The sequence below is a fragment of the Vigna radiata genome, chromosome 5 (genome assembly GCF_000741045.1).
Source record: "Vigna radiata var. radiata cultivar VC1973A chromosome 5, Vradiata_ver6, whole genome shotgun sequence".
NCBI lineage: Eukaryota > Viridiplantae > Streptophyta > Magnoliopsida > Fabales > Fabaceae > Vigna > Vigna radiata.
The window spans coordinates 33,556,586-33,578,516 of NC_028355.1; the positions used below are offsets into that span (position 1 = coordinate 33,556,586).

The 21,931-nt window shown below is 32.7% G+C and overlaps 3 protein-coding genes across 13 annotated transcripts; 2 read left to right on the forward strand and 1 right to left on the reverse strand.

The window, feature by feature from the left end:
• Positions 1–2,946: 2,946 nt before the first annotated feature.
• LOC106762047 (uncharacterized protein At4g26450) lies at positions 2,947–9,841 on the forward strand. Of its 6 annotated transcripts, none has more exons than XR_002668042.1 (6): positions 2,947–5,142; positions 5,325–5,517; positions 5,698–5,746; positions 6,704–6,765; positions 6,903–7,676; positions 9,445–9,841. XR_002668042.1 is itself a non-coding variant. In XM_022781544.1 (5 exons), exons 1-4 carry the CDS (start codon positions 3,329–3,331, stop codon positions 6,760–6,762), a joined length of 2,115 nt encoding a protein of 704 aa, XP_022637265.1. In that variant the 5' UTR covers positions 2,947–3,328; the 3' UTR covers positions 6,763–6,765; positions 9,445–9,841. The 6 variants fall into 6 exon arrangements, 3 of the variants coding, with proteins under 3 accessions (XP_022637265.1, XP_014501218.1, XP_014501217.1); XR_002668043.1 differs by lacking the exon at positions 9,445–9,841 and adding an exon at positions 7,947–9,443; XR_002668044.1 differs by lacking the exon at positions 9,445–9,841 and adding an exon at positions 7,947–9,443 and having other exon boundaries at positions 6,903–7,179.
• A 2,110-nt stretch (positions 9,842–11,951) lies between these two features.
• Positions 11,952–15,188, reverse strand: LOC106760644. Its single transcript, XM_014644060.2, has one exon. It carries the CDS (start codon positions 15,166–15,168, stop codon positions 12,202–12,204), a length of 2,967 nt encoding a protein of 988 aa, XP_014499546.1. The 5' UTR covers positions 15,169–15,188; the 3' UTR covers positions 11,952–12,201.
• A 2,943-nt stretch (positions 15,189–18,131) lies between these two features.
• On the forward strand, positions 18,132–20,854 carry LOC106760960 (molybdopterin synthase sulfur carrier subunit). Of its 6 annotated transcripts, none has more exons than XM_022781545.1 (3): positions 18,132–18,231; positions 19,431–19,547; positions 20,076–20,854. In XM_022781545.1, the coding sequence occupies exon 3, from the start codon at positions 20,147–20,149 to the stop codon at positions 20,453–20,455; it is 309 nt and encodes a 102-aa protein (XP_022637266.1). In that variant the 5' UTR covers positions 18,132–18,231; positions 19,431–19,547; positions 20,076–20,146; the 3' UTR covers positions 20,456–20,854. The 6 variants fall into 6 exon arrangements, with proteins under 6 accessions (XP_022637266.1, XP_014499901.1, XP_014499903.1 ...); XM_014644415.2 differs by having other exon boundaries at positions 19,431–19,541; XM_014644417.2 differs by having other exon boundaries at positions 19,431–19,541; positions 20,092–20,854.
• The last annotated feature ends 1,077 nt before the right edge of the window (positions 20,855–21,931 follow it).

Sequence of the window (21,931 nt, forward strand, 5' to 3'; positions counted from 1 at the left end):
ATTCAAAAAGTTGTTTTAATGATCTCTTTTGTTATTTTGTATATAAAAAATATATCACACTTTTAACATAAAATATAAAAATAAAATAGTTGTAAAAATATAAAATTTTGTATTTTTTCAAAAAAAATAAAAAAAATAATATTAAATAAATTTAAAAATTTAAAAAAATATTTTTCAAAAAAAATACTTAACAATTAAATGAAATAATTTAGAAACCATTGTAATGTTGAATTAATCATTTTTAAAGCAATTATTAATCATGTAAATAACTATATGTAATTCTAATATAAATAATTATTTGTGACTTATGTTAATATACATAGTTAGTATTTAAGGTTAATATATTGTTTATCGTTTACATAGTTGAATTAATCACCCTCCATAAACATCATTGGTTTTTAAAAACAAAAATTGATATTTTAAGGAGGAAAATGCAAAATTATTACTCTAGATGTCTTATTAACCCAATTTACTTATATGATTGTGATTTAGTATACATGATACAACAACCATTTTAGGTAGATGTGAATTTAGATACATATACATGCTTATTAATTATATTAGACTTTTCAAACAATCCATAGTTACTTTGTCTTAATATCTATTCAAATAGATGCAACAAAACTTTCTTCCAATAATGAAAATATTACTTTTATTTGGTATTTTTTTTTTAAGAAATTTATGTACCTTTTTTTCTAAAATTACTACATTTTATCACTTTAAACAACAACGAAAGACTCTCATCATATCACAACATATTTGAAAACAAACTATATAGTTCAAATTTGAATAATTAGCTACTACAAATACAACTTTAAAATCATTAATCATGCAACCATAATATATATCTCATACTTCTTGAAATATTTATACAGTATGAATTTGTGATAATTTCTTATTAACTAAAAAAAAGCATATTTATACACTAAAAATTATTACATTGACATATGATACTTCTAAATGACTACATTGATTTTTCTAAAAAATCAATTAGGTATTTTTTGTTGATAGAGAAGCATGGTTTCTTTATTTATTTATTTTTCTTATGTTTTTGGGACATGTAATTGATGTGATTACTTTTGTTATAACATTACTAGAGGTTTATTTTCACTACAATAGATAAAGACATTATGATAACAGCCATAAGCCACCTTCTAAAAAAATGAAACATATACAATCCATTAATGACAAACAATGTTCCAATCCATTTATTGACTAACAAAGCAAAAGTTATTATCAACTAGTAACACAAGAAGCTAATTGGATTTGGGTTATATGAGACTACAAACATGCTTAACATACTTTTATATGATACCTAACAAAACATAATAAATATTTACATGCATTGAAAGTCATATAATTATTTAACATTAATGATCACAAATAACCAACTTTGACAACATACTTAATCAATCAATGTTTACAAACCACTTATACAAGCCTCGTTTCAATATTGAATTTCCTAGGATTAACTTTACTTGTTAATAATAAGGGAAGCTATATTTAGTTATATCCATCTCACGTATGTATTTTTGATAATGAACAAAATAAATATTTTATGATTTCTTACACAACAAATGACATAACAATTTTTTGGTCATTACTGTGCTTGTGCTTGAAATGTGTAATACATGTATTCGTTGGTTGTAAATGAATCATAAGTTTAAACATATTCCATATCACATTTCTGGTAAAAATAATTGATTAGACACAATATATAATCGGTTAAGTTTCTCCAGATTTCAATGCATGTTTAATCGGGACAAAACAATTGTGTAGTAATCAATTACATTTGTTGTATAATCAATTAAAACATGTTGATATGCCAACATGTGTTTGCTGAGTGTATTGGTGTGTTTAAAATGGAAATTTATTTGAAAATTTTCTTAACTATGGAACTTAACCAATTACACAAGTTTCCTAATCAATAAAATGGTGTGAAAATCCTTTTTCATTCAAAGTCTTAACTGCTTATAACAATCATATTAATTGGTTGTTGGCTTGTATGATTTACGTAATCAATTGCATGCCCCATTAAATCTGTTAAATCTGAAACAGAGTTAAAGCAAGAGGAAAAACTTAACATATTAAATTAATTGCATAATCGATCAAAGTGCGTCAAAATTTGAAAATCCTATAAATATGATCATTGCGCATTGTTTCAATACAATTCTTTAAACATTCATTTTCATAACTAACTTGTTGATTAAGTATTGATTGTATGAACGTCTAAGAACGTCTTGGAGAATCAAGATCACAGTTTGGGTTAAATCATCAAGATTCTTACAAGAAAGTTGAGCTAAAAGAGACTTGATCATATTTACACTATTGGTGTATTCCTTAAAGATTAGTTTATACATTTGCAATCAAGAGGATTGTGTTCCTGTGCAAGTTAACCAAAATGAAAGAACCTTTGCGTTCTTCATTAAGGGTTGGGATTACTCTCAAGGTGTTTAGAAAGTTAGAATTGTTTTTTTGAATTGATAAAACTCAATCATTATAATAAATTTCCCTTATTATTGAAAGAAAACTGGTTGTAGATTTAGCAAAACCAATATATATCACTGTATTGATTTTTCTTTCCCTTTTCTTTAATTGTCGATTTATATACTTATGTTATTAAAATATCAAAATTATAATTGATAAGATAAAATATCTAAATTAAATAACTTTTTTTATAAATTAAATCAATTTACACACTTTAATATTTAGATTAAAGAGAATAAAAATAACTTATTAGGAAAGCGAGACATGTTATAAACGGAATTAATTGATTTAGAAAATTAAGAAGTGAAGGTGTAATTAAAAGTTTATAAAAATTAAAATTATTCCTTAATTACAAGCATGAAAATATATTTAACTCTGTTTGCTTTTTATTCAGAAATCAAAGTTGTTGATAAACATTTTCATTTTTGAAAGTAATAGCTCGCAGAAGACATCAGTGATTCATATATATATAGGTGTCATGTAATAGCAAATTGATGTTGGAGCCATGAAATTGACTTAGGGCAGTGACTTTTCACAAAGAAAGGAAGAAAAAGGAAATTCTAACACAATGAGAGGTGACAATTCAATTTGTTAGGTTCGATCATAGCTTCGTGTTCTGCAAAAGTCTGAATTGTAACGAATCAATTATCCAATCTGCGGCCTCTGTAGTTGCAACTGCTGATCAACAACCACTTCATCAGAACCCTCAAACCTAACTCCTCTATTCTTTTTGGGGAACCTTGATTTCTTGTATGGCTCAGAGATTGAAGATTTTGAGGGGAGTAATTTGAATTGGGTTGATCTGATCGCGCAAAGAGAAAGGGGGAGAATAAAGGGCATTATGCAGACTCGGCAGCGCAGTCCGCGAGGGTTTTACACGGGAGAGTACCGGCAGCGTGAAGGGGGTCTCGGGAGAGGACGGAGAGGGGATATATTTGTCGAGGCGGGGCGGCTGGCGGCGGAGTATTTGGTTTCCCAGGGACTGCTGCCGCCCAACGCGTTGCCGACGAAGTGGCAGAACCAAAAGGCTCCCGTGGAGGGTGGCGGGCGGCAGTCGGCGCTGGCGAGGCTTGGGAGCGTGGATGGGAGGAGGAAATTGGGGTTTGATGAATTTGGGCAGAAGGGGAGGAGGAGAGGGAGCTTCAGCAGGAGCAATGGGATGGATTGGGGGAGGGAGTATAGGAGGAATGGATCTTGGTCTGGTCGCGTGGCCAACGATGTTAGGGATGGTGAAGATGATGATTATGAAAGTGGTGGATTTAGTGTTAGACATCAAGAGGAGGAGGACCAGCACCATTACCAGCACCAGCATCAGCACCAACACCTGAATAGTAGTGACGATGCTTTGGTAAAATCAAATTCGAATGAATTTTCGCCCAGAAGTGAGGATGGTGGTGATTTGAATGATAAGGATAGGGATAAGGAGAGGGTGAGTGCTGAATTGGTGGAGACGAAGCCGAGTGGTGCAGGGAAAGATGTGTGTGATGTGGATATGGGAGTTGGTGTTGGTAATGATTTGGAGGGTGTGAGTGTTGGGGTTAAGGAGGTGAAGGATGGTGGTGCTGGCGATGATGATAGTGAGAGATTGAGGAATGTGTCTGCGCAGTTGAGTGATCAGGAGAATAGTGGCTCTAGTGGGGCTGTTGCTGATTTGGTTTCACTCTGCAAGTCTGTGAAGGTGCCCACCAGGACGCGCTCTTCGATCACACGCAAGAATTTGAAAGCTTGGAACAATGGAGATGGTACTGGGAGTGCACATGATGTAGGGGATCTTAAAGGAGCTGACTCAGCTGAGGAAGTATTGGCTGAAAATGAGTCTGTTAAAGGCTCCTCATCGGGTGAGTTACTAGGGGAGAAAAGTTATGATATGGTGCATGTTGATGCGGATGTTGCCGAGGTAGAACCTGTTAGTGTTGCCGAGGATGTGAGAGACTTGGATGCTGTGTCTAAAGCTGAGGATGTGAGAGAATTAGATGCTGTGTCTAAAGTCGATGATGTGAAAGAATTAGGATGTCAGTCAGGTCAGGATAGAAGCTTTATTCAGGATAACAACCAAGAGTCTAGTGCTACACTACCGGGGTATGGAGTTTGCAGTTCCTTGGATGGCAAACAGGGTCAAAAGCGGGTTGCGGAAGATGAAGACGATGATGTGAGGGAGGACAGCAAGAGACTGAGGGAATGGTTGCCTTCCCTTGTTCCTAAGACTGGGGGTTACTTTTTGCATGGTAATCCAATTGAAGTGAAAGAGAGCCAGGTAGAAGATGGTATTTCACTCATTGACAAAGTTACTATGACTTCTGATCAGGGGAGCCTGATGGGTAGCGGTTCTCAGTTCACAGTAGGTGGAGATAGACCTTTTCTTCAGTGTTCGGACGAGAAGCCTTCTTTGCCGAGTTCGTTTAGAACCTGTGATCTGAATCTCATTGAAGTGTCTGAAGGGAATGAAAGTCATGTTGATCACCCAGTTCTTATTTATTCCCCCTCGGTCTCTGAAGCAAAGAAAGCCGTGCCAATTGACATAGATCTGAGCATGAGTCATACTAGTGTATCAAGCAAATTCAATACTCACGCAGCGAATGGCAAAGAGATTGAAGTAATTGATTTAGAAAATGATTCCATTCAAGAAGAGAAGTCAATTGACAATATGGATAGAAAGTATGCTTTCCTACTTCCTTCCCTTCTTCCTTCCCTTCTTAAGTTTTATGTTAGCTTTCCAACTTCCTATTTTTCACTGCTTCTTTCAGTTACTTAGTGAAAATACCTGCTGGAGCATGGACTTTTAAACATCCTTCATATATCCCACAACTCTATGTAATATGTTGTCTTTGAAATCACAGGACAGAAACTATGTTTCCTGGCCTTGAAGGGTTTTCCAACCAAGCTCAAAATGCTGCTGACATACATGATGTTCAGGATGGATATGGGCTTATGATATCAGAGTTGCTTGGGCCAGATTTCCCTAACTGTTCTTCAGTACCACCCGTTGACATAAGCTCTGTGCACAACGAAATGGGCCTTCATAATGGAACGGTACAATACTACCTTCAAATCTAGATATATATTTCTACCAGTCCGTTTAACAGCCTTTGCTGACTTGATGGTTGCTGCATGCTTTTTTAATCTACAATGAAATGATTATTTATCCTGATAAGATATTTATTAATAATCATATTTGATGATTTCCATATAATTCATTCTTTTTGGTTCCAGGGGACACTTGCTGAGGATGATTCGATATATATGTCGCTCGGAGAATTAAGTATGCCAGATTTTTATTAATGGTTTGTTTTCCTATTTGTTAAAAGTACATGTAATTCGTTTTAGTGGATATTTGATGCTGCAGTTTTGAGTGGTGATTGGGTAGGTTATTGCACTAATACTAAGTGGACTTTTGAGGTGGTTGAAATATAACCATCTATTAATTTGTTCAAAATTGTACTTAGGCTAGATTAAGGTTGCTGAAGCCAAAAGCTCATTTTGCTGTTACGTGTCAGCTGTCATTGATGACATGATACCAAAGCTTAACCATTACATTTATGGGGGATTTTCCTCACCTGTACATGCTACTGTATATCTTGATACAGATTCATCAATTCCTTCTCTGCCATTTTTTCTGAACGGGGTAACCATGTAGGGATAGTTGCTCGTGGCTATTTAAGTAATAATCAATTCTTTCTCAGGTTTAGTCACACTGATTACTGTTGGTTTCTGCTAAATAGAAAACTGCCACAAATTCCAAAATTTTCATTTTTGTGTTGATCATTTAGTTGGTCCTCCTTTTGAACTAGTTAACCCTGGTATCGGCAATCCTAATTGCGCTGCTTCTATAGTATGTAGATGATATGGTAAATGGTCCAATAGTAAATCTAGGACGAGATTTGATATCATCTTAAATTAAGTCTAACTCATCCCTATCAAATTAGTTTGTAAAAGGAGGGGCTGCCTAACCTTTATAAGCTCCTATCAGACAGTACTTTTAGTCAATGTAAGACTTTAGGGTTTCTTTTTAATATTGGAATTATAGTATTTTGATATTTATTGATGATTATTCTTGTTGCACTAGGTTTTCATAATCACAATGAAAATATTTGAACTGCTTTCTATATTTGAATCCTTTTGTACTTTCACAATCAAATATGTACCTTGATATATCTTCTCTGTTTTGATACGGCCATGAATAATTTTCTGCTTTGTTTACAACTTTTTGACCACATAGGGCAGGGACACTTCATCAATCTTCATGCAATCTCAACCCTCAGCAAAATGGCATTTTAAAGTGTAAAGACTGTTAGTTAAAAGAATGCTCATACTTTAGCCCTTCAAAGTAATGTTCTTTTGAGATTTTGTGGTGGTGGGTGATGCAGTTCTCATTGTGGATTGCTTAGTTGCTAACCCCTTTGGTTTTACTAAACCAGATTATTCTTATTCTACATTCATCTGTATCTCTCGTCCCTTTGTGGGTTTTGCTGCACCGTGCATGTGCTTTGTTCTTGACCTTGAATGGGACAAACTTTGTGCCAAGGTTCACAAATTTATGTTCTAGGGGTACTCTTGGCTTCAAAAAGGGTATTGATGTTCTTGCAAACTGCTACCTAATCGATGCAAATGTAACCTCCTTCAAAAGTTCTGCTGAGCATTCCCTTTGTATGAGGCTCCTCATGTTTCCTTGACTGGTTCTTCTGCACAGTTCAGGTTTTAATTGTTGTTGCTCACATTCTAATCGTATTGCCAGACCTCTTAAAGCACCTGTTTTCTCTCTTTCTCCAATTCTGTTACCTTGCAAAATCCCATCTATGGTAACTAGTTTTTCTGTTTCTTATTGCAATGTTATTTGTTCCACTCTTGGTCTGAATTGCATGGGTGATTTTAGTCACCGTTTCTATCTTCACCCTACTATACTTTGGGCACTTCTTTTCATTGTCTCTATACCAAAAGATTACTTAGAAGTCTTTGTGCCATTGTGCGTTTTGCAAGAACAATGGTGGATTGGACATGATGGTTGCTTTGTGTTCTACTGGCTCTTGGTGGCTGGTTCTTTGATCTTTTTTCCAAATATACGTTTGGCTGTTTCTGTGCATACACACTTAAAGTTGGCCAAGTGGCCAGATTGGTTTTCTCAAAGCACGGTTTGGTTGTTTATTGCTAGACAAAGATGTGGGGGTTGGGTTAAGATGATACCTTCTGACCAGGTAAAATTTCTTTTGTCTATGTCTTTCTCTTTATGGCTGCCGTCTGCGTTCACAATTTGTTATAAATTGCTATAGAGGTTTATATGAAGAAAACACCATAAGAAGTTTTGATTATTCTGCCGAATGCCTAATGCTCCTTGAATATTGAGGCATCACTTTAGCCATGATTGGGGAGATTTAGCATTGTTATTCAGCAGTTTGAGATGATTTACAGTGACCACCGAGATCTATTTGGTGGTCTATGTGGGTGATGTCGCAGTTTTATTGCAGATTGTGATATGGAAAATATCTGCCAACTGGAAAGCATACTTCTTTTCATGATTCTGGGTATTGAAGTGGTCCACTATTACCGGTGTTGCATTCTCGTGCAGAAAATATGGACTAGATGTACTTGAGGATACTGAAATGGCAAACTGACTATCTATTACAACTGTGATCTAAATGTCATGTTTCTGTCTAACAAAGGGGAGTCATTGGTAGAAATTAGGTGGCATTTGAGTTAGTTCACTATCGTGTGACCAGATAATTCCTTTATTGTGAACATGATATATTTTTTCGTCAGGCACCGTGTGACAGTCACTGGGATGATGTGATTCTCATTAAAACCTCTAGGAGAAGGATTTCTATATATTTTCCAGATCTCCTTCGCGTGTGTGTGTGTGTGTGTATATATATATAACTGTAGGGTACTTCGGAATAATCTTTTATATTGGAATAGTATGAATCAGGGTATTGTTGCCTTGTCAATTGCTGGAATAAAATATTAATTATTGAGCAATTGTATTGGCAACATGTGATCTGTTGTCCAAAACTATTGATACATGACAAACTGACAATCAAGTAGCCTGCACGCATATATGCAAGGTAAACTATTTTCCCTGCAAGGACCAACCAAACAAATAGAGGTAGGTTGCCTTTTCATGAAATAGATATTGTCTCAATAATTGTTTATTTTTTGTCATTTAAATGACTGACAAGATATCTTACTAGTCATTTAGTGATCCTTGGATTATCTACGTTCATAACAAGTGCGATGCATGACTCACATGTGCCGTGCATATGATTTATATGTGCAAACTTGAGAGAAAACTCAGGATGGTAATCCACTATAAAATCATTATGTTTTCCTAAATATTCATATATATATATATATATATATATATATAATATATATATATATATATATATATATATATATATTTCAAGTGAGTTGTTTGTTTGGCAAAACGATGATGGCCACGTGTTGAAGCATTGCCTGGCTAGCTGTTGGGACTTGGTTTTGGTCTCAAAAGGGGAGGACGTATGGGTGATGAAGCCTTCATCTTTTCAAGGATTACTTCCTTTCATGTATATACTTGTAATTGTAACAAGCTTACAGCATAGTAAGCTTTAGTTTACCGAGGATTTTCTTGTTTACCTTCTCTGTCCTAAAACTTCAACAGTTATATTGGGAAGGATGTTTAGACTAGTTTAACAAGTGAATCATAGGAATTTCTGTTCTGCGTGTTCTTTGTGAGGGAGGTGGGGTTTATGAGACTGCATCAACAATTAAAACATTGCTTGCATAGACATGCGCCTGAAGCGCTGAACATATGAATAAAGGATTGCTACTTAAACCATGGCCAGATGAAGAATTGAAACATAATTGATTATTGGGAGCTTAATGTGATGCAATTAATGAATTGTAGAATTCATAAAACAACAACATAAAAATATTGGTGTGCAGATTTCACATTTGCAATGTACTTAATTTGATTGCTCTGTGTAGGTTTTTTCCGGCCATGGGAGCAACCTCCATCACAGGATTATCAGAAGCACTTTTGATCTCTGGTCACTCAGTCCTTTCAGGAGACATTATGTAGTGGTATGTTTTGTACTAGTCAACCATGGTTCCCTGTTAGTCACCAGCTTTATACAAAAATGAAATGCTGCTATGTTTTTTCTTTTTTCATTATTATAATTTGTCTCCTGTTTGGAATTATGTACTATGTAAGCTGAATTCTATATTGTCTAATGTTCTACTATCTCTTTTTAATGCCTCTGCCACTGCTAGGTTATTAGAGGAGAATTGTGTCTAATGATGCAAAATTGTAAAATATTCCATTGTAACACATTTGCCCAAGTATCTGACCATTATTTAATACAGTGGCTTTGAATTGAAATTCTTTCTGGGTTTCTTCTATAGATTAAAATTAATTTATGCATTAAATTTTATTTTATGCTAATGTTTTCACTTAATTTATGAATAGTTGCAGTCTTTTCATGCTATTTTTCTTTTGGAAAAAACTTGTAAGTTTAATTTATTTTATTTCTTTAAATTTATTTTTCTCTTCTAAGAAGTTATTGGAAAATTTATAAGATCACTGTCTTTTTGAAAGTATTTATTCACAATAATCACCCGTAAATATGAAACTTACAAGTGTTATAATGTTTTCAAATACACCCATGTTTTTTTTATTGTTTATGGACGGTGGGCCATTTCTTCCTGCACCTCCATAATTTCAACTTGGACTTCCATAAATAATTGTACGATTCTACATACAATCTTTGTGTCTCATTGTGCTTTTAAATTACAAAAAAAATATATTTTGGATTCTTAATACAAAATAAAATAATATTTTTGATTATATATTTTAGAATGCAAATTTTACATTTGGATGTATAATTTTGTTTTTGAAATATAAAAAGAAATTTATGAAGGTGTTATATAATGGAATATAATAGAGGTGTAAGAATCTATGGTGTATACGGTAAGATAACAATATAATATGAATTATGCTTCAATAATGATTTATCATTAATTTTTAAAACAACTAATTTTAATTTAATTTTCTTTTGCAAGTAATGGAAATTATAATTTTAAAATAATTATACAACGTTAGTATTATTGTTTAAAATATATAAAAATGTTTTAATGTTTTATTTTGTTGAAGTGAAATGGAATAGATGAGTGAAAGTATAAATAGATTGGTTTGTTTGGTGAAAATTATTTTTAAATAGATATAGAGACATTTTGGTTAAATTTAGAATAACTAATTGTTAAAAATATTATTTATGATTTTCTTTTTAAAAGAAAAGAAAAAACTACTTATTTTAAAAATAAAAAATTAGACAAACACAAAAAGAAAATCTATTTATTTTATGAAAAACATTTAAAACAAACATAAAAAGGTGAAATCTATAATCTTTTCTTTACATTATTTATCACTTCTTTTCATTCTTCTCTCTTCTTATTTCTACTCTTTTAATAAAACACTTTTTAACTCTCTTTTTTCACATATTTTTAATTATTTTTATATGATCTTCAACTAAACAAGCAGATTCACTTGACCATTATATGTACAATATATGCATTCTTCTCTTGGCCATGCAACAAGTCTTTTTGTTCATAAGCAGATTTAATTATATTTAGAATAATATTCATGAGACTAATATTAAAAATTATTTTCATAAAAAATGTTTGATAAAGATTTTTAATTCTTTGGATTTTTTTTTAACTTTTTAGTTAAAAATAAAATGTGGTGAAAATTGGAAGTTGTTTTAGAATTTATTTTAATTCCTACGTGAATATAACATTTCCAACTTGAACATATCATAATATAATTTTTTTTTTATTCCTAAGGTAAAATGCTATCATTTCTTCTTCTTCTTCTTCTACCCATAAGGTAGAATTTATTTTATTTTATCCATTTATGGATGGCAAACTGATAATGAAAGATAATAAATTTATTTATTTTTTTTAATTATTTTGATATTTCTATATTACATAATCCTTTTCACTTTTATACTATTTATAATATTTATTATTCCCAGTGTACCTTCAAGATATAATGATAAATATTTTTTTTTATTCTAATCGTTTTTATTGGTTATTTTTATATTGTATTGCTTATTTTAACTATTATATTGTTATGATATTTATTTATTTTATTATTCAAACATTATACTTCAAGTTATTGATATTCATATATGAAAATTTTATTTTATTGCTATTTTCAGTATTTTTAATATTGCAACCATTGCAATATTTACATTATTTATTATTGTTTTAGCATTGTGAAAGTATGATTTTTACTTAAAATAAATGTCAAATTTTAATTTATTTAAAATTTAAGATTTTTAAAAAATATAGTAATAGTAAAATACACAATATAAAAATATTATAATTGAACTAAAAGAAAAACTACAGTTTAAAATTTTGGATTAAAGTGATTTTAACAGTTTGAGGGACATACTTTGCATTTTTTTCACTTTCAAAATTTAATGTGATAGTGCTTCAAAAGAACTATTAGATTTTCCATTGGCACTGTAGTTTTCTCCAACATTACAGTAAATGCCTCTAACAAAGAGCAACAATTTTGGCACAGTAATGGTTGTTTTTTGAGGCAGAGAAGGAATATTAGTAGTACATTCATACACAGTAATGCTTATTGCCACAGTAACATTTACACAACTTCACTGAAGGTGTTGTTTGTATGAAGTTTTTAACAGTAAAAGTGATGACACAACAAACATACTCTCATCATCATATCTTGCTCCTCATTCTGACCAACCTTGCCAATGTGTCTTGAGCAGCCAAGGTCTGTGCATGGTTATGGCCAAGCATCACAGTTCTGATACTGATGCATGTTCTGCATAGTTCCTTGGCACTGTCTAGATGGCCCCCTCTTGCTAGCAACTTTGCTCTTGTCTCCAGCAGTGTTGCCTTCAACAAGGTCACATCCTGCCATACATATTCATCTACTTTTTGGCCTCTTTGCAGCCTCCTTTTCCAACAAACTGAACCATGGGAAGACCAATCTTGGATTTGAGACACAAAAGACTTCTCAACTTCCTCAAGAGCATTGGTGCACACCCTCAAGAGCTCCAAGGATGAGTTGCATCTTGAGAAAATGGTGAAGGCTTGAATTGCTAGAGGAAGAGCTGTTCTCTTGATGTACAAAACCATGTCAATTGCCTTCAGCTGCACCAGGGGAGGCTCAGATTTGAACCCAAAAACAAGGAAAGCTGAGGCCCATAAATGATCTGAGTTAACTTGGCTTCCCATTTTCCTCACTCCTTGAATTGCAGCCTTGGCATATTGCAAACCACCTTTTCTTTTGGCAAATGCTTGTGTTATGGGGTGGAAATGAAGCCAACATCCATCATGTTGATTAGCCCTTCTAGCTAGTCCCATTTTCACAAGAAGCATTGCTGATTCTTCTTCATTTTTCCAGGTCCGTGGTGATAAACAACTTGTTGTTAGGCTCAGAGATTTGGTCCACTTCTTGAGACGGCTTTCCACTGTAGGAATGCTCTTTGCTGCATTGGCTAATAAACTGGATGAAATGGGAGAGGGGGAAAACCAGCCACTTACAAGCAGCATTCTTATGGCCAAAAGGTTCCCTTTAGCTTTAGTTTTCTCCAAAGTTTCCAAACAAAAGAGAAGGGTCTTCATGAGAAAAGGGTTGCTCTTGCACCATTGCCCTTCTGCAATGCTCATGTAGCAAGAGTTTGAATCTTCATCGAGTGGCACCTGGTTAATGGCCTCATAGAGACAAGAAGGGCCTATTGAAAGTTCAGACAACAGTGAACCAATCAACCACAAACCAATGCTCAACCTTCCAAGTTTCTCATTGATTTTTTCAAGCAGGTCTATCTCATCTGCCGAATACTCTTTCCTCTTTCTTCCTATCATCAGAATCATTGCATCAGATAATGGCAAAGGTGGAAGCTGAATTGTATCATAGCTCATTACTTTGGACAATCTTGTAGTAACAATCACGTGTGTTCCTCCTGTGTTTCTTGGTATCAAGTCATACAGATCCTTCCCTTCCCACCATTCCACTTCTGTCTCAAGATTGTCAATTATCAGCAAGTAAGGAGTCTCACCAAACAGTTCCCTCTTCACTCTCTTGAATGCCTCAAATTCTTGATCCTCAAAGCTACGAATCCTACCCCTTTCCATTTCAGAATCGGCACCAACATCCAGTCCCAAATTGAGAGACAAGTTCAATAAGTTCTGCCTCAGATACCTGGCTTCACCACCAACCCACAAAACCATTTTGTACCTCTGGTGGTATCTATGAGCAAATTCTAGTGCCAGCTCTGACTTTCCAATCCCAGAAACCCCATTAATGCAAATCACACTGCTACACACGCTCTTGTAGCTTCCACTCTTTGACTTCTTATTCTTCAACCTCTTCAAAGAGTTGTTTCCCATGATCGGTTCAACCCAAGCCTCTAAAGTTGGTTCTTTGCTTCTCCCCATCTCTAGACTGATATACCTCCCACACCTTGCTATCACTGGTTCACTTTCCTCATCTGCAAGGCCTTCAGATTGTCCACTTCCACTAGCTTCTCCTTTGGTGAATACCCTACAATGATCTTGTACTTGTTCCATGCAATTCCCTCGACCGAAAAAAAGACCCTCAATCTCCATAATCTCCTTTTCTCTTCCTACAAAGTATGTGTTCCTTGGAAAGGGTAAGTTCTCATGTCCTTGTACATTATCCTTCTGCTCAGCATTCTTCCTACCAAGTCTTGCTCTTAAAATACCCGCAGCTTTCGCTATGCAGCTTCGCCAATTACCATCATTGGCCTCTATATTGAATTCATTGCACTTCATAAGTCCATCTATTGCCTCCTTACATTCTTTGTCAATTGATTTGCAGTTAAGAAGAGCCATAATCTCTGCAGGTCCAGTGTCAAACAAGACGGGAATCAAGTTCTTCTTTTGAGCAAAGAATCTCACCTCCTCCATGCTAAAATGGTTGAGGAAGCTGGAACTTGTGACAACCACCACTCCAAAAGCCACTGAGCAAATGACTCCATCAGCAATCTCATGACTCTGACTGTCTGAGTACTTTGCTCTATCAGCAAGCATGCAATCGATCCCTTGAAGCTCAAGCTCAGACTTAAGCCACCTGCAGAAGCGCACCAAGTTGGGGTTCTGGCCATGGAATCCAATATAGACATCACAGCTTCTGAGTTTGGCATTGGTAGCAGGTGAGATAGGACCTTTTGCAAAGGAAATTCTAGGGACTGGAAATGAGAATGAAATGCGTGGAGGAGCCGGTTCAGGAACACATGTCACATACTTGAGCCTTGTGTCAGCAGTGTCGTCAGAGAACTCATATTGATCAGAAGGGGGAGTGTAGGAACTGCTTGGCACATCTTCAGGGGTGGAAGGGTTGGTGGTGGAAGTGGTTATTGTTAGTAGTGGTGGTTGGTTTTCCAAAGGAGATCCGTTAGGTGGGTCTGGTATAATGGCCCTTGGAGATATATATGGAGACTGCAATGCAGAAACAAATGCAGATGAAGGTGGTGACACAAGAGGAGAACCATATGGTGATGACTCTATGCCATTGTTTATGTTTGGTGAAGGTAAGTTTGAGTTGTCTAAACTCTCCCCACTTTTGCTGCAGCTCACAATCTTAATTTTAAGTGTGCTAGAGATGGCAGCGTGTGTTGAATCAGTGCCGTTGTTGTTGTCCTCTCTTTCACTTTCCATGAATAAAAACTCTTCAAAGATGGCTAACAACGGCAGTTTTAGTGGCCTTTTGGGCTAGATCTCACTATGGATATACATAGCATATTACTCTACACTCTACACTCTGCAACATCTGTTTCTTAATAATTAGCAAAGGCTCTTCTATTGTTTATGTGGGGGCATGGTAGGTCTTAAAAAAACCTATTATTTGCAGCTAGAATGCCCAAAACCTGAATAATGTATCTGTGTGGCACTGATAGTGACCCTACAGCATTTGTTTGGTCCTGAAAACATAAATGCAATCCAACAGTAAAAGGCTAAGACACAAGAGTTCTGCATGTGGTAAACAAACTCATCACTTGGATTTTAGCATCTGAAGCTGTGTATTGTACTGCAACAATAGCAGCTGTACTGATTGTTGTGAGTTGTGAAGCATCCAAGGTGTATGCTTGAATGTGAAAGTGGGGAGATGAGTTTCAGCTTCCAGTTTTGGCCACTCAACTATTACTGTTGTGGCAAGGAAACAGCAACAATATCAGCACAGAAAATGTAAGTCACTCTCACATCACTAAGCCAATCTTTTGTATGATAAATGCTAACACTTCTGTTCTAAAAACAATCATGTTACCTCATTTTTCTACCATTTTTTGCTGAAAAAACAAAACTTTGAATGCCCTTTACTTCTCTGCATCTGCTTCAACTTCAACTTCAGGGTACCCTTTGAAAGGAAGAGAAGAAATGGCCCTTGTCAAAGTTCAGGGTACCCTTTTCTCTCTCCTTCATGAAGATGTGCAGAGTATCTAACATGGGGGTGGATTCTCCCAAGTTTGAATTGATCATATAATATTGTTTTCTCTGCCAAAACAAATGCACACATAACAATTAATGTAAACAAGAAAAAGAAAAGCAAGTATGGTGTAGTATTTCAATACTATTAGTTCTTTTCATGGCAGAATCAATGCTAATAGTTTAATGCAGTATAGTGCAATTTTCATTTTGTCTTATTCACTTGGCTCTGTATCTTCACATGCTGTAAATCAAAACACCTGCAGTTAAAGTTGTCACTTGCACAAACACCAAAGTTTTCTTCATAACTCAACTATTTTAAGTTTCCAATTAATTGAATAATTGAACTTTATACTATAATAATATTATGTATATATATATATATATATATTTTTCAAATAACATTAGAAAAAAATAATTTTTTAAAATAATTTGTCTGACAAAGTGTAGATTTTACATTCAAATAGTAGCATATTCTTATCAGTAAAAGGTCTTAAACTTTTTATCTTTCAACCACCAAGTTAAGTTTAAAATAAATTAAGATAATTTGATTTCTTTTCACCAAAAACTATTACTACAATTATTTTTAAACATCTGAAGTCCATTCTCCAATGATTAAATCTTAAAAATTATGATTTTCAAAATTTCACCGATCTTAGACATTATATTTAATGATTTTTTAAAATAAACATTTTGAGAATTTTAAGAAGTAAGGCTAAAAATTAAGAAAACAACAAAGAAAACTGTTAGATTACATTACATGAAGAAAAAATATATTATTAAAGCCAAGAAAAACATTTTAGTATTTTTTTTAGCAAATATAAGAAAAATTCATTGTAATTGAAAAGAAAATAAAAAAAATTTCTCACAAGAAAATAATTAGAGCTGTTTTTTATTGAAATAATTGAATACGTACTCCGAGTTAATTTAAAGGGATTATTCAAATCATAACATTTTTTTTCAAAAAAATACTTTTATTAAAATTTTAAAAAAAAAATCATACATATGGCTATAATAATTATTTTTTATAATAATATATTATTTTATATATTTATTATTAAATTTTTAACAGAAAACTATCATACCAAAATAAAGTTAATTTATTTATACAATATTATCATTCCTTAATTCGATTTAAGCTAAATATACTTAGAAAATTTGCTTCGAATTATTCCGAAGATGTATTTATTTAATTATTTTAATTTTGAAATACAGAAAATTATTATGTTGGTATAGTACTGCAGTTGGAAAGAGAATCTATTGGAAATTGGACCAATGACTGGTCAACCAAACACTCAGACCTGATACTACTAGTACTACAATGACACGTGTCAGTTACATTTACTAAAATGTCAATAATTTTTAAATTATGTAATTTGATTAGTTGAAAAAATTTATCAGTAAAATTTATTATATATCATTTGAATGTTAACGTAAAAAAGCATGTCAAAATATAATTATTTCTTCTAATTTCATAAAAACTACAAATTTTATTGTATTTCGTTTTGAATGATTTAAAAATAATTAAATGTATCTTAATATAATATTTTTATTTCATATGATATTTATTATGATACTATATTTATCTTAGAACCTAGTATGATAATAAAGGTAATACAATATGTTTAAGAAAGATAATTTGGAAAAGTGCTAAAATGTATTGCTAGTATATAAATTATAATTTTTATTTCTAAGTAATTTATTTCATAAAAACATCTTTCGGTTCTATTTGTATTATTCTTATGTTAAGATTATTTTACATATTTTCTTTAATCAGATAGTTTTTTAATAAGTTTTATTTTCTTTTATAGCATGTTATGGCTGTCAGACTTGCATGAGATTTTTGTGTATTTATGATTAATATAAGATTATATAAATATATTTTATTTGAAATAAATATCTTACAATAATTTGGAACCAACGGAGGTGGACAATGACGTGAAGAAAACCTGAAATGAAATTAGGATTTTAAATCATTTTTAATAAGGGCTAATTGAGTCATTTCACTGAGATTATAAGAGTAAGAAAGAAAACATTGGGGTGCAGGTAGAAATGTTTATAATAATTAAATCTTTTTTATTCCACCATAGTTTTCAAACATTATAATAAATAATAAATTTAATTTATTTATACAATATAAATAAAACTACATAAATAATAATAATAATATATATATTTATTTACGAAAAAGTTATAACATAACTTAACGGCGTGTTTGGATAAGACAATTTGACAGGGTAAATAATTTTTTTCCTCTCACGAACGATCTCTTTCGCCAACGTTATTTTCTCTCTCCAGGTTCGTTTCTTCTCTCGTTTAATTTAGGGTTTTCTTGTTCTTGTTGGATTTGGATCTTTGGTTTTGGTTTTTGTTTATTCGGTTTGAAGAGTAAACACCCTGTTTCATTTGTGTGGAATTATTATTATATCAACATCTGATTAGTACAAATTTTTGGTGTGAGATTGATTCATACCTTGTGCTATAACTCATTGAGAAAGTTAGTAGAAATGAATTATCAAAATTGGACTCTGAAAAATGGTTTTCGATTTTCTAATCATATATGTCCCCTGTATATAACATTAGGAGCTGAGAGAAACATAATTTGTATAATAATTTTGTGTAATGTACAATCACTGATACCCTTTTCATCATCTTCAACCATTATCGTTTCCTTGGAAGGTTGGAAGCTTCAAACAAAAGCCTTTCCTTTGGATTATGGTCACTACTGATCTATGTGACCACTTTTTACAGAACATCTCATGTCACTCTGTCCAGGCACCATGACTCTATGTTATGGGTGACAAAATCTCACCCACCATATTTGTAAAATCAAATATTTCTTTTTTGTTTGGTAATATTCTGAACGAAAGGTTTGAAAGATAGACCAAATCATATTCTATTTTAGCATTCCAGAATCCAGATACACTGAATGAGGTCAACTTCCTTTCAGTTGCTATGAAAGAACAACCAATGCTAACTATTTAATTACAGTACCTGGTGGTCATCAGAACAACTAGAGTAACAAGTAAAATTTAACTTTGATCACACTGTATAATTCAGACCTGAAACAAATCCTTTGAAAATTAGTTGTTTTCTTCTTATGAGTTACAAGTGCTATTTATGCATAGTTATTGTTTCTGCCACCACTTATATATTAAACTGTGCTACGTTAACTGAGATTGCGTTATGTTATTTGTTCTATAAATCTAATAACAAGTTGAGATTTCATTTTTCAAATTTTCTGAATTTTCCCATTCAGTGTAACTTTTTTAAGTGAAGTTTGAGTCTACATATTGTAATGTTGGACAGCATTTACTGTTTAATGTGTTGCTTGCGTTAGATACTCAAACTCAAGTGCCGTTTTAAACATACAGGAGTGTTAAACCATCAAAACTTTACATTATAATTCCATTATATTTTATAGAGGGTGAGCTTTGGCACACCAACAAAGTTGCTGCTTTGTGGCTTATAAATCATTGGTTCAATTTCTGCTTTAGGAGGTAGGGCTGCTTATATATAACCTTTCAAGACCCCACTAAATGGGGAGCTTTGTGCTCTTGGTTGCCCATTATTCCATACCATTGTATCCCAGTTTGCTTTGAAAGCAGGTCCAGGTTCAGCAAATTTTTTACTCAGTAATCTGAACAGCAATATCACATTTGCTCATAACGTAACTTGCCATTTGTTTTCACTAACATATATTTATTTCCTTTAAATGGAATGAGTTCAAGTATGATGAATAACTAAATGTTTGCCTCCACTAACTCTGGTCTTCATTTTGGCTTCTATTTTCCCTATACTTGGCTGAGCACTGAAAAATGTCTTTCTTTTTTATGTCTTCTATATCAAATAAAAATTAGTGGAAGCTTCTGACTTATAAGTTTGGTTGTCTTCCTCCAATAACCACCCCACCCACCTAAAAAAAAAAATATTGTGACACTTTTCACTGGCATCCACTTCCAGAAGCATGTTCTCATGTTCACTGTACAAAGAGAGATTTTTTTTTTTTTTTTCAGTTAGATGACTTGGATATTTTTCATTTTAATGTTTTTAATAGCCAAAGTTGGTTTTGGTGGAATTGTTTCCCCTGATTTATTTTAGCATTGAATAAATAAATAATAAACATTGATTTGTGTTGTCAGATTTAATTTTCTGCAGTTTGCAGAAACATACTAGTTTGTCTCCAATAACTTGTAAGCAGAAAAGGGATATAATGGTAGGAGATACTAAGATTTTGGATGAAGATGACACTCGGAACAAGAAGGAAAGTTCTCTGGTGAAGATAAAAGTGTTGTTTTTTGCTAGAGCACGTGATCTCACTGGCTTGAGTGAGATGCCATTGGAGGTGCCATCTGGAAGTACTACTCATGATTGTTTGAAAAAGCTTGTTGTGAAGTTTCCAGGTTTGGAAGAAATCAGAGGGTGTATGGTCTTGGCTCTGAATGAGGAGTATACAAACGAGTCAAGCATTGTTAAAGACACAGATGAGTTGGCCATAATACCTCCAATTAGCGGTGGCTGAACAACTTAATATCAGTGCAGGGTATTTCTACTTTTTGTACTGCAGTAAATATTCTGAAAACAAAATGAATTTCAGTAAATGCTGATAAGTTTATATCTCAACTAGGGTAATTTTATTGATGTGCAATCCCAAGAGGTTAACCTTTCTCAACATATATGTGAAGACCACTAAGTTTTCTTAGTAAACGGTTTAATCATGAAGTTAATTAAAAAGTAATAATTTAACGAAAGGGCTCAACCTCTTGGGAACTTAGCACTCAATGAAATTGCCCTGCTATTAGAACTGTTGTAATTTGTGAACAAAAACAAATGTAATGATAGATTTAAATGCTAGATTTATAGTAATTCAACATTGAGACTTTTCTTTGTTCAAGAGAAAATGAGAAAACTTCATTTGTCAGTGTGGCATTCTATTTTAGCTTTATGGGAAGTGTTTTTTCTTTTCCCTTTTTCAATTTATTATTGGAAAAGTGTCCATACCTTGAAATGAATAAAAATATCATGTTCTTTTTACACTTAAAAGTGTTTTTTTTAGGAATAGAGCTTCTCTCATGAAGAATATGAGAGCAACATCCAAATTGCTGCACCTAAAACTGAAATTTAAACTGAATTACAAGTCTGGTAGGGCTTGTTAGGTTCTGTAGAGATTTATTATCCAAGTTTTTATTATTTATGATTATATTATTTGACATACATACACCTTTATTATTATTATTTTTCTTGAATGTTTACTATCAGTTTGGTTAAAAGTCAAAAGAATTTCTCAACCAAATTTATCAATTATTCAACAAAGTTTATTGTGCTCAAGTTGACTATATGGACATATTTTAATTTTACAAACACATTTTTTTAAGACATTAAATATAAATCATTAATACCTTAGAAAGTGATATCATATTTTATCTAAAAAGTTAAAGATCAAAGTAAATATAATACAAAAAGATAACAATTATTAATACAACTTAGTAATTATAAAAAGGAAACAATATATTGCACAGTATACAGATATTTTTCATATATCTATATATATATATATATATATATATATATATATATATATATATATATATATATATATATATATATATATATATATATATTTCTTCTATGGAGGATACTTGTTTTGACAGTGACCATTAAATAATAATCATCACATTTTTTTTTAACTTTATTTCCGAAATGATAAAAAGTAGATTTTACTGTGTTAAAAAGATTTACCTTTTCTATTGAAGATAATAAATTTTATTAAAGGTGCATATTAACTAAAAAGTATATATGTTTTTTAAGATTATGTTGTAGTGAAGAAGCTGTGATCCAGGTACACTGCTTCTATGATATGATATGACTGTGGGCCACCATCTCCATGTGGCCCACGTTCGTCATTGTCGCTCTTTCAGCTTTTTATCAAATCATATATTATTTATTTAATTAAATTATTCAATCAGATTATTTATTCAATCTATGGTTAGATATTAAA

Coding starts and splice junctions, on each gene's coding strand:
- LOC106762047 (XM_022781544.1), top strand. CDS start 3,329: ATGCAGACTCGGCAGCGCAGTCCGCGAGGGTTTTACACGGGAGAGTAC. Junction 5,143..5,324: donor ATTGACAATATGGATAGAAA/GTATGCTTTCCT, acceptor TTGAAATCACAG/GACAGAAACTATGTTTCCTG. Junction 5,747..6,703: donor TATGTCGCTCGGAGAATTAA/GTATGCCAGATT, acceptor TTGACCACATAG/GGCAGGGACACTTCATCAAT.
- LOC106760644 (XM_014644060.2), bottom strand. CDS start 15,168: ATGGAAAGTGAAAGAGAGGACAACAACAACGGCACTGATTCAACACAC.
- LOC106760960 (XM_022781545.1), top strand. CDS start 20,147: ATGGTAGGAGATACTAAGATTTTGGATGAAGATGACACTCGGAACAAG.